Here is a 12,752-nt window from a genome sequence, read left to right as displayed (position 1 = left end):
ACGCAGTGCCTTTTACCCGCGGATTTTTCAAAAATGATGTTGAAAAATCTCACACGAATCCGCAACGAGGGCACATAGCCTTAGGGTTAGGGTTGGAATTAGGGTTGTGGTTAGGGTTAGGGGTGTGTTGGGGTTAGGGTTGTGATTAGGGTTACGGCTACAGTTGGGATAAGGGTTAGGGGTGTGTTGGGGTTAGTGTTGGAGGTAGAATTGAGGGGTTTCCACTGTTTAGGCACATCAGGGGTCTCCAAACGCAACATGGCGCCACCATTGATTCCAGCCAATCTCGTATTCAAAAAGTCAAATGGTGCTCCCTCCCTTCCGAGCCCCGATGTGTGCCCAAACAGTGGTTTACCCCCACATATGGGGTACCAGCATACTCAGGACAAACTGCGCAACAATTACTGGGGTCCAATTTCTCCTGTTACCCTTGTGAAAATAAAAAAAAATGCTTGCTAAAACATCATTTTTGAGGAAAGAAAAATGATTTTTTATTTTCACGGCTCTGCGTTGTAAACGTCTGTGAAGCACTTGGGGGTTCAAAGTGCTCACCACATATCTAGATAAGTTCCTTGGGGGGTCTAGTTTCTAAAATGGGGTCACTTTGGGGGGTTTCTACTGTTTAGGCTCTGCAAACGCAACGTGACGCCCACAGACCATTCCATCAAAGTCTGCATTTCAAAAGTCACTACTTCCCTTCTGAGCCCCGACGTGTGCCCAAACAGTGGTTTACCCCCACACATGGGGTATCAGCATACTCAGGAGAAACTGAACAACAACTTTTGGGGTCCAATTTCTCCTGTAACCCTTGGGAAAATAAAAAATTCTGGGCTAAATAATTATTTTTGAGGAAAGAAAACGTATTTATTATTTTGACGGCTCTGCATTATAAACTTCTATGAAGCACTTGGGGGTTCAAAGTGCTCACCACACATCTAGATAAGTTCCTTTGGGGGTCTAGTTTCCAAAATGGGGTCACTTGTGGGGGGTTTCTACTGTTAAGCCACATCAGGGGCTCTGCAAACGCAACGTGACGCCCACAGAGCATTCCATCAAAGTCTGCATTTCAAAACGTCACTACTTCACTTCCGAGCCCCGGCATGTGCCCAAACAGTGGTTTACCCCCACATATGGGGTATCAGCGTACTCAGGAGAAACTGGACAACAACTTTTGGGGTCAAATTTCTCCTGATACCCTTGGGAGAATAAAAAATTGCAGGCTAAAAGATCATTTTTGAGAAAATAATTTTTTTTTTTATTTTCATGGCTCTGCGTTATAAACTTCTGTGAAGCACTTGGGGGTTCAAAGTCCTCACCACACATCTAGATTAGTTCCTTTGGTGGACTAGTTTCCAAAATGGGGTCTTTTCTGGGGATCTCCAATGTTTAGGCACATGACATGGTGTCCGCTAATGATTGGAGCTAATTTTCCATTTAAAAAGCCAAATGGCGTGCCTTCCCTTCCGAGCCCTGCCGTGCGCCCAAAAAGTGGTTTACCCCCACATATGGGGTATCAGCGTACTCAGGACAAACTGGACAACAACATTTGGGGTCCAATTTCTCCTATTGCCCTTGGCAAAATAGGAAACTCCAGGCTAAAAAATCATTTTTGAGGAAAGAAAAATTATTTTTTATTTTCATGGCTCTGCGTTATAAACTTCTGTGAAGCACCTGGGGGTTTAAAGTGCTCAATATGCATCTAGATAAGTTCCTTGGGGGGTCTAGTTTCCAAAATGGGGTCACTTGTGGGGGAGCTCCAATGTTTAGGCACACAGGGGCTCTCCAAACGCGACATGGTGTCCGCTAACAATTGGAGCTAATTTTCCATTCAAATAGTCAAATGGCGCGCCTTCCCTTCCGAGCCCTGCCGAGTGCCCAAACAGTGGTTTACCCCCACATATGAGGTATCGGCGTACTCGGGAGAAATTGCCCAACAAATTTTATGATCCATTTATCCTATTGCCCATGTGAAAATGAAAAAATTGAGGCGAAAAAAATTTTTTGGTGAAAAAAAAGTACTTTTTCATTTTTACGGATCAATTTGTGAAGCACCTGGAGGTTCAAAGTGCTCACTATGCATCTAGATAAGTTCCTTGGGGCGTCTAGTTTCCAAAATGGGGTCACTTGTGGGGGAGCTCCAAGTTTTAGGCACACGGGGCTCTCCAAACTTGACATGGTGTCCGCTAAAGAGTGGAGCCAATTTTTCATTCAAAAAGTCAAATGGCGCTCCTTCCCTTCCAAGCCCTGCCGTGCGCCTAAACAGTGGTTTACCCCCACATATGAGGTATCAGCGTACTCAGGACAAATTGGGCAACAACTTTCTTGGTTTAGTTTCTCCTTTTACCATTGGGAAAATAAAAAATTGTTGCTAAAAGATCATTTTTGTGACTAAAAAGTTAAATGTTCATTTTTTCCTTCCATGTTGCTTCTGCTGCTGTGAAGCACCTGAAGGGTTAATAAACTTCTTGAATGTGGTTTTGAGTACATTGAGGGGTGCAGTTTTTAGAATGGTGTCACTTTTGGGTATTTTCAGCCATATAGACCCCTCAAACTGACTTCAAATGTGAGGTGGTCCCTAAAAAAATGGTTTTGTAAATTTCGTTGTAAAAATGAGAAATCGCTGGTCAAATTTTAACCCTTATAACTTCCTAGCAAAAAAAAATTTTGTTTCCAAAATTGTGCTGATGTAAAGTAAACATGTGGGAAATGTTATTTATTAACTATTTTGTGTCACATAACTCTCTGGTTTAACAGAATAAAAATTCAAAATGTGAAAATTGCGAAATTTTCAAAATTTTCGCCAAATTTCCGTTTTTATCACAAATAAACACAGAATTTATTGACCTAAATTTACCACTAACATGAAGCCCAATATGTCACGAAAAAACAATCTCAGAACCGCTAGGATCCATTGAAGCGTTCCTGAGTTATTACCTCATAAAGGGACACTGGTCAGAATTGCAAAAAACGGCAAGGTCTTTAAGGTCAAAATAGGCTGGGTCATGAAGGGGTTAATAGCTTTCCCAATCTGTCCAGTCGTTATACTGAAATCCCGGCTACTGGGAGGAAATTAAATTGTTTTCTCCCCTGGCACTGAATGACAACCAAGACTGTACTGATGCACTGCTGAGCTAGCTGTCAGTCAGTGCCGGGCGCGGTTACAGACGCAGCTCACTATGTACTGAGGGATGACTGAAGCCGATCCTCTATGACTGAAAGCCTGAGGCTGCTGGGAGGAATGAAATTAATTTCCTTCCAGTAGCCAAGCATTCAGTGCAGTGGTCGGGCAACTTTGGAACGCTGTTAACCGGCAGATTAATCCCATATCTTCAGGTTAATACTACTACTATATAATAGGTTGTTTTCACTATAAAGTATAGCAATTCTGGAAATATGTAATGCAAAGAGTGTTTTTTTTAGTTTGCTAAAATGCAGACTACACATGTTCTAGTGAAAATCATCTACTATATAATTGTCTAAGGGTCACTTCCGTCTTTCTGTCTGTCCTTCTGTCTGTTTTTCTGTCACGGATATTCATTGGTCGCGGCCTCTGTCTGTCATGGAAATCCAAGTCGCTGATTGGTCGCGGCAAAACAGCCGCGACCAATCAGCGACGGGCACAGTCCGGAAGAAAATGGCTGCTCCTTACTCTCCGCAGTCAGTGCCCGGCGCCCGCATACTCCCCTCCAGTCACCACTCACACAGGGTTAATGCCGGCGGTAACAGACTGCGTTATGCCACGGGTAACGCAGTCCGTAACCGCTGCTATTAACCCTGTGTGTCCCCAACTTTTTACTATTGATGCTGCCTATGCGGCATCAATAGTAAAAAAATGTAATGTTAAAAATAATAAAAAAAACAAAAAACCTGCTATTCTCACCCTCCGTAGTCCGCCGAGCCGCACGCGCGTGGCTGCCGCCATCTTCCGTTCCCGGCGGTGCTTTGCGAAATTACCCAGAAGACTTAGCGATCTCGCGAGACCGCTAAGTCATCTGGGTAATTTCGCAATTCATCCTGGGAACGGAAGGTGGCTGCAACCGCGCGCGTATCGCTGGAGCTTCGCTGGATCCCAGGGGTGAGTATATAACTATTTAAATTTTTTTTAACAGGGATATGGTGCCCACACTGCTGTATATTACGTGGGCTGTGTTAGATACCGCGTGGCTGCTATATACTACATAGGCAGTGTTATATACTATGTGGGCTGTGTGATATACTCCGTGGGCTGCTATATATTACGTGGCCACTGTTATATACTGCGTGGGCAGTGTTATATACTACGTGGCTGCTATATACTGCGTGGGCAGTGTTATATACTATGTGGCTGCGTACTGCGTGAGCGGTGCTATAACATGGCTAGTGTTATATACTGCGTGGCCTGTGTTATATACGTCGCCTGTTATATACTGCGTGGCTGCTATATACTGCGTGGGCTGTGTTATATAGTACGTGGTTATGTTATATACTGTGTGGCCGCTGTTATATATTGCGTGGCCTGTATTAACGCATCGGGTATTCTACAATATGTATGTATATAGCAGCCTCATAGTATATAGCACAGGCCACGTAGTATTTGTCTGCTATATACTACATGGCTCCTATATACTACGTGGCCTGTGCTATATACTATGTGGCTGCTATATACATATATAAATACATATTCTAGAATACCCGATGCGTTAGAATCGGTCCACCATCTAGTTTACATTAATAAACGGAGAACTATGGAGAGAAAAATGCAGCCAAGTTTCATAATAGTCCCCTATGTATTGTCTTTTTTTTCCTTTCCATTGTTAGGCTTTGGTAACACTATCTGTATTTTGCATAAGTATTTAAAGCCAAAATCAGCAGTGGAACAATCCGAGCAAAAGTATAATAGAAACACGTCACCACTTCTGAATTTATCACCCACTCCTGGTTACAAATACTGAACGTGTGACCGTCAATATTAATAATCTTGATTATTTCTCTGCAGGTCGGGTAGTGGATATCTATTCCAAGTTTGATGTCATTGTAAGTAACCTTTCAGTTCCTACCTCTATTAATTAGTAACCTATTCATATCCAGTACCCTTTACTTTTATCACTTTATGACCTAGAATTTAGCAGCTGAGAAGACCTACAACAATCTGGATATCACAGTAACGAAGGCTCTTGGACATCGTTCTCACTATTTTGAGGGTGTTCTCAAGTGTTATCAGCATGAAACTCTTGAAACCATTATCAACCGCCTTGTAGAAGCCGAGGTAATGTGTTGTTAAGTACGGCCTTCCAGGCTATTAAGCAACCACTAATCGGTATATGATTGGCAGTCGTTAAACGCTGCAAAATTGGGTAATGTAAACCCACCCTGAGCAATGAAGTACTGCTCCATACACGGGTCAGCCATTTTTGCTATTGGTGAAGAATACTAACGTCCCAACTCCATTGGATTTTCACCTATCTAGTGGATAAATGAAAAATATTTAATATTGCCTCCAAACTTACGTGGGCCTCTGTCCTGCAAATAATCTGTTAGCATTTTTTTCACAATCTAGCTGTGCATTAGGCACTTTTCACACCTCCGATTTTTCATGTATAGAATACTTACCCATTGTAGTGTATGGGGCTGTTCACTAGACCCTGTTTTTTGGGCATTGTGTCTCTTTTACATACTCCCACTCTCCCAAAAATTTACTATATAATTGTCTAAGGGTCACTTCCGTCTGTCTGTCTGTCCTTCTGTCACGGTTATTCATTCGCTGATTGGTCTCAGCAGCTGCCTGTCATGGCTACCAGGGCCGGCTCCAGGTTTTCGAGGGCCCCGGGCGAAAGAGTCTCAGTGGGCCCCCCCCCTTTAACACATACCCCGATTTATGATGCCCAGATACGGCAGAGAAATGTATAGTACAATGCCAGATTTCACTTCTTACATGAGTGACAGCTATTGTAGATTCTGCAGTGTATATATACAGGAGGAAAGGCTCTGTGCAGTGTATATATACAGGAGAGGTGCTGTGCAGTGTATATATACAGGAGGAAAGGTGCTGTGCAGTGTATATATACAGGAGAGGTGCTTTTCTGTTTTGAGTTTTTCTATGAAACAAAGACTTTTCTACATAAACAACTTTGTTTGGTTTTGCGGCCCCAACAGATCTGTGCTACAAAGTAACAGGCGGCTCGGGCATTAATGAGGGACCTGATGCTGAATCCTTTCCACAAACCCTAATGACCCAATTAGTGCCCTGTCATTAGAAGCTCATTAAACGCCTCCCTGTCCTGAGTAGTCATGTACAGTATGGGGGGATCCTGCAGCCCACCCCCTAACTGCTCCATACCATACACTGCCCTCTGTCGCGCTCACTATTATCCTGTGCATTTCTCTGTCATCGTTACCCCATGTTACACTTGTCACCCCCCACTGCAGAGTAGCAGGGCAGCCAATGTCACCTCCTCCCGGACCCTAATGGCAGCAGGAAATGTCTGCTCCTCTATTGGGTTGGAACCTGATTTAATCAAGGAATAATGTGGATTTGTTGCCGGTGGCTGCAGGGGAAGGGTTAAGTGATGCCATGTCCTTGGTGGGAGCAGTGGCAGCTGCTGGACCTGGACAGACACAACCAATGTTGCTGTGACTGCACAGTGTGATGTGGAGGAGAGAAGCTGAGACTCCGGAGCAGAAATCACCCACATGCCAGCACTGGGCAGAGTCCCTCCAGTCACCAGCCTGGGGCCACGGGGCCCCAATGTACAGCCCACAGCTCAGTTTTATCCATGGCAGCAGCTCCCCTTCCTCCTGGCATCTGGTTAACCCCATTTATGCGGGTCGGATTGTTATCTTTAAGGTTCAGCAATAACCTTCATACAGATGGGAAGGGGTTAAGCTTCTTCCTACCCCACTGGTGCAGGTTTGGTGCAGCATGCATGTATTCTGGGTGAGCTGGGCGGCTACAGGCTGCACCCCACCAGCTGCTCCTCCAGACATCACCCACATTTTTAGGCAGCGGAGACAGACAGCAGCAGACTGAGCCACAACTGCAACCACTGCTGGATACCTTTGCACTCACTCAGTCACTAGTAGGACAGAGCTCCTCGGAATCTGCCTGATAAACTTCAGCACTGTCTGCAGCCACCCAGGGGGGAGAGCAGAGAACGTGCTCTCTCCGCCCACAATGTCACACTGGCTGCCTTCTGTTAACCCCTATGTGTGCCTGCCTGGCTGCACTGACTGAGTGAGAAGATGCTTGTGTCAGAGCTGGCACATAGGGGTTAAGAGACGGCAGCCAGCAGTGACTTTGTGGGGGGAGAGAGCATGTTATCTCCTGCTCTGCTCTCCTTGGGCCCCCCCCTCTCCCCAGGGCCTCGGCATTTGCCCGCTGTGCCGGGTGCTGACGCCGGCTCTGATGGCTACCGTGACCAATCAGCGACGGGCACAGTCCGGAAGAAAATGGCAGCTCCTTACTCCCCGCAGTCAGTGCCTGTCGCCCGCATACTCCCCTCTGTTCACCGCTAACACGTGGTTAATGCCGGCGGTAACGGACCGCGTTATGCCGCGGGTAACGCACTCCGTTACCGCCGCTATTAACCCTGTGTGTCCCCAACTTTTCACTATTGATGCAGCATCAATAGTAAAACGATCTAATGTTAAAAATAATAATTTAAAAAAAAAAACCTTATTCTCACCTTCCGCCGTCGCGTCCTCTCCTCGGCACTGCAAGCGGCAGGTTCCGCTTCCAAAGATGCTATGGGAGAAGGACCTTCCATGACGTCACGGTCATGTGACCGCGACGTCATGGAATGTCCTGCGCTCATACCAATCCTGGGACCGGACACGGCACACAAGCGCCGGATCTACAACGGGCTCTTTGGATGGTGAGTATGTTTCTTTTTTATTTTTTAACCTGTTACATACGTGACTGGGCAATATACTACCTGGCTGGGCAATATACTACGTGTCTGTGCTGTATACTACATGACTGGGCAATATACTACGTGGCTCTGTGCTGTATATTACGTGGCTGGGCAATATACTACGTGGCTGGGCAATATAGTATGTGGCTGGGCAATATAGTATGTGGCTGGGCAATATAGTATGTGGCTGGGCAATATAGTACGTGGCTGGGCAATATAGTACGTGGCTGGGCAATATAGTACGTGGCTGGGCAATATAGTACGTGGCTGGGCAATATAGTACGTGGCTGGGCAATATAGTACGTGGCTGGGCAATATAGTACGTGGCTGGGCAATATAGTACGTGGCTGGGCAATATAGTACGTGGCTGGGCAATATAGTACGTGGCTGGGCAATATAGTACGTGGCTGGGCAATATACTACGAGGACATGCATATTCTAGAATACCCGATGCGTTCGAATCGGGCCACCATCTAGTATCTAATAAATGGACATCTGTCCAGTTTTGATCCAAGTCACTGTTTAAACTAAAACAAGTCTACAGGTAAGTGAAAAGTTAAAATAACGTATACCATCCTAGTTGCGAGTGCTGGTCGTTTAATTGACTGCGAATATAAGCTTGGGAAATTTCTATCAGTTTTTTTTAGGGGGAAGGGGGGTTGCATATGAGAAAACACAATAAAACGCTAATGGGAAAGACTGACATACTGATGAAATTCTCATCCAAAACACTGATGAAAATTATTTAGTTTTTCATGAAACACGAGCATGAGCTTTGTATTCTAGAATGTCCAACAGGACAGCTATTCTCGCTAGTATTTTATATCTGGAGCTGAAATAGAGACTTTTTTTAATAGCATCTCCTCCCTCCCCTCCATGAGAATTAACCCCTTCATGACCGGAGCTTTTTCGGTTTTGCGTTTTCAGTTTTCACTCCCCTCCTTCCCAGAGCCATAACTTTTTTTAATTTTTCCATTAATTATGGCCATGTGAGGGCTTATTTTGTACTTTTGAACAACATCATTGATTTTACCATGTCGTGTACTAGAAAACGGGAAACAAATTCCAAGTGCGGTGAAATTGCAAAAAAAAGTTCAATCCCACACTTGTTTTTTGTTTGGCTTTTTTGCTAAGTGCACTAAATGCTAAAACTGACCTGCCATTATAATTCTCCAGGTCATTACGAGTTCATAGACACCAAACATGTCTAGGTTATTTTTTATTTATGTGGTGAAAAAAAATTCCAAACTTTGGTAAAAAAATAAATAAATTCCGATACTCGTGGCGTCACCATTTTTCGTGATCTCTGGTAGGGTGAGGGCTTATTTTTTGCTCACCGAGCTGATGTTTTTATTAATACAATTTTGGTGCTGATACAGTCTTTGGTCGCCCATTATTGTATTTTAATTCAATGTCGCAACAGCCAAAAAAGCGTAATTTTGGCGTTTTGACTTTTTTTTTTTTTTCTCTAAGGGAGTAAAAAAGTGCCGTTTAGCGATCAGGTTAATGCTTTTTTTTTTTTTATTCATAGATCTGGCGATACCAAACGTGTATGTTTGATTTTATTTTTATTATTTCATTTTGAATGGGGCGAAAGGGGGAGATTTGAACTTTTATATTTTGTTTATTTTTAAAATATTTTTAAAAACATTATTTTTTTGCCATGCTTCAATATCCTCCTTGGGAGTCTAGAAGCTGCCAATCGCCTCTGCTACATAGAGGCGATGCTCAGATCACCTCTATGTAGCAGAATTACAGCCTTGCTATGAGCCCTCACCACTGAGTGACGCTCACAGCAATCCGGCACTGACAACCATCGAGATCTCCAGGAGACCTCTGGTTGTCATGCTGGCGAACTGAGGACCCCTGATCACATGATGGAGGTCAGCAGTGCGCGTATTTTCAGCCCGATGGCCGGAAGCGCGATTTAAATTCCGTTGTCAGTTTGACAGCGGCATTTAACTAATTAATAGGTGCGGGTGGATCGCGATTCTGCCCGCGCCTATTGAGTGCACATGTCAGCTGTTCAAAACAGATGACGTGTCCCAGCTTTGAGGTGGGCTCACCGCCGGATGGCACACATTAAAGCGGGGGACACTGCCATCGGCGTAATAGTACGTCCAATGGCAGTAAGGGGTTAAAGCACTTCTCCAGTGTTTTTTTTTTTTACAGCACTGAAGTGGCGCTACTAATGTTAGACTGCTGCACTTAGTCTCATACTTACCAGCCGCCATCTTCAGTTGTTCCCGGTGGCACTCATGACTGTCTACAGCAGTTTGTGACCTTCACATCGCTACAGTGTTTGCTGGACAATCCAGAAGTCACAACTCCATGTAAATCTATGAGAGCAAGAGCGAGGATCTCATAGACTTCCGCTGAGAGCTTGTGACCATTGCAACTTGTGACTGACCGGTAGTTAGTGGTTAGATCGGGACCATTGCGGCACTAGGAACAGCTGAAGGTGGCGGCTAGTAAGTACAATACTAGGTGCAGAGAACTTAGATTAGTGGCACCATTCCAGCTCTGAAATAAAAACAAAACCCACTGGAGTGGTGCTTTACCGGGCTGAAACCATAGTTGAACTGGTATAGATTTAGTTTGATGAAATGAACAATCTTCCGTTATGTTAGATATTTGCAGGCTCACCTATAAAATCCCATTCCATCTAGTCCATTATTGGTGGCATTGAGATCTGCCGATCTCTTTACAAACCTGCAGTGATGTGACTTCCCAACATGTGGCTGTGGCAGCTGCTGGCCGTGTTAGTGACCCACCAACATGAACTTGCTACTATGGTTAGTGACTGCTGCAGTAGAGACCGTGTCATCGCCCAAGCTTCGTAAACAATCTGTGGGGTATTTTTAAGCATTATTTCTCCTTTTACTTAGTACGTATACAACTGGTCTGCAGTTTGTGTAAGAACCTCCTGAGCTTTGACTTGATGTTCACGTTGCTTTTTAGGTGCACAGGCTGGTGGTGGTAGATGACAATGATGTAGCCAAAGGAATCGTTTCTCTCTCAGATATTCTACAGTGTCTGGTTTTGACAACGGGAGGTGAGATGTCAATGAAGGATACAGTGCAGATTACATGTGGTGGTATCTTATGTCCTTTATGTTGATCACCACTGTAGATGTGAAGAGCCTGTGACTGACCTGAACCTGTCCCATCATGTCCGAGCTGTGAGGAAAGTGTTGGACACAAAGTCCGTCTCTTCAGATCTCGACTTCGATTAGCAATAAAAGGAATACCTGTACCGGGCATCTGGCTGCAACCCGAGGAGCGTCCGGTACCTGCAGAATTGATCTTAAGCAATACTTGGGGCATTACTACAGATGGACCAATAATATAAGAATTGTGAGAGCCTGGTAGACCAGTCAAGGTGAAGTACACAGTATTGACCACTTTACAGGAGACCTTCTGAACTCTGTTTTCTATACATGGCACTACTGTTTATATAGCCTTTCATATTCTGAAGAGCAGAATGGAGACCCCCCAATGATTTTGACAGCTTTGTTTATTGTGGTTCATGTGAAATAAAGTCCCATAAGTTTGCTGCACCTTACGCTAAGGGACAAATCCAAACTTTCCACATGAGGTTGAGTATAATTTGCACTTGGCGGACTGAAGTTACATGCCACTTTCTTTTTGTATTTTCATTTTTTTTTTGTCACCTGTCTCTTGGGCAATGTAGTTGCTGTTGTTTGCATAGAAATATATATTCACAATTTTTTAAACGCAGCTAGGAGATTTTTTTGATGTTTCATGTCCATTATTTCAGAGAGGACAGGATGTCCCGATTTGTATACAATTAATACAATTGACTTGTTTGCTAATTGGTATGTATTCTTAATAAATAGACTCCACACCGCAATATATAACTAATGGTGGTAAAACCTTTCTGCACAGGATATCTCTACCTAATGTCAGTGATAATGAGTAATTTGTGAATTGGAGAAAGCAAAAAGGTAGGACCCTTAACCCCTTCATGACCCAGCCTATTTTGACCTTAATGACCTGGCCGTTTTTAGAAATTCTGACCAGTGTCCCTTTATGAGGTAATAACTCAGGAACGCTTCAACGGATCGTAACAGTTCTGAGATTGTTTTTTCGTGACATATTGGGCTTCATGTTAGTGGTAAATTTAGATCAATAATTTTTGCGTTTATTTGTGAAAAAAATGGAAATTTGGCTAAAATTTTGAAAATTTCGCAATTTTCACATTTTGAATTTTTATTCTGTTAAACCAAAGAGTTATGTGACACAAAATAGTTAATAAATAACATTTCCTACATGTCTACTTTCCATCAGCACAATTTTGGAAACAAAATTTTTTGTTGCTAGGAAGTTATAAGGGTTAAAATTTGACCAGCGATTTCTCATTTTTACAACGAAATTTACAAAACCATTTTTTTTAGGGACCACCTCACATTTGAAGTCCGTTTGAGGGGTCTGTATGGCTGAAAATACCCCAAAGTGACACCATTCTAAAAACTGCACCCCTCAAGGTACTCAAAACCACATTCAAGAAGTTTATTAACCCTTCAGGTACTTCACAGCAGCAGAAGCAACATGGAAGGAAAAAATGAACATTTAACTTTTTAGTCACAAAAATGTTTTAGCAACAATTTTTTTTATTTTCCCAAGGGTAAAAAGAGAAACTGGACCCCAAAAGTTATTGTTCAATTTGTCCTGAGTACGCCGATATCCCATATGTGGGGGGGAACCACTGTCTGGGCGCACGACAGGGCTCTGAAGGGAAGGAGCGCCATTTGACTTTTTCAATGAAAAATTGGCTCCAATCTTTAGCAGACACCATGTCACGTTTGGAGAGCCCCTGTGTGTCTAAACATTGGAGCTTCCC

The 12,752-nt window shown here is 43.7% G+C and overlaps 1 protein-coding gene across 1 annotated transcript in view; it reads left to right on the top strand.

The window, feature by feature from the left end:
- Window positions 1-11,724, top strand: part of PRKAG1 (protein kinase AMP-activated non-catalytic subunit gamma 1) — a 36,375-nt gene extending 24,651 nt beyond the window's left edge. The window contains exons 10-13 of the mRNA XM_069758348.1: window positions 4,976-5,013; window positions 5,099-5,245; window positions 10,851-10,944; window positions 11,022-11,724. Coding sequence (XP_069614449.1) covers window positions 4,976-5,013; window positions 5,099-5,245; window positions 10,851-10,944; window positions 11,022-11,038 — 296 coding nt within the window. The 3' untranslated portion in view covers window positions 11,039-11,724. The remainder of the gene's footprint in view (window positions 1-4,975; window positions 5,014-5,098; window positions 5,246-10,850; window positions 10,945-11,021) is intronic.
- The last annotated feature ends 1,028 nt before the right edge of the window (window positions 11,725-12,752 follow it).

This window comes from Ranitomeya imitator, chromosome 3 (genome assembly GCF_032444005.1).
Source record: "Ranitomeya imitator isolate aRanImi1 chromosome 3, aRanImi1.pri, whole genome shotgun sequence".
Lineage (NCBI taxonomy): Eukaryota > Metazoa > Chordata > Amphibia > Anura > Dendrobatidae > Ranitomeya > Ranitomeya imitator.
Note: the sequence above shows the minus strand (reverse complement) of the source record. Positions and strands in the feature narration are given on the sequence as shown.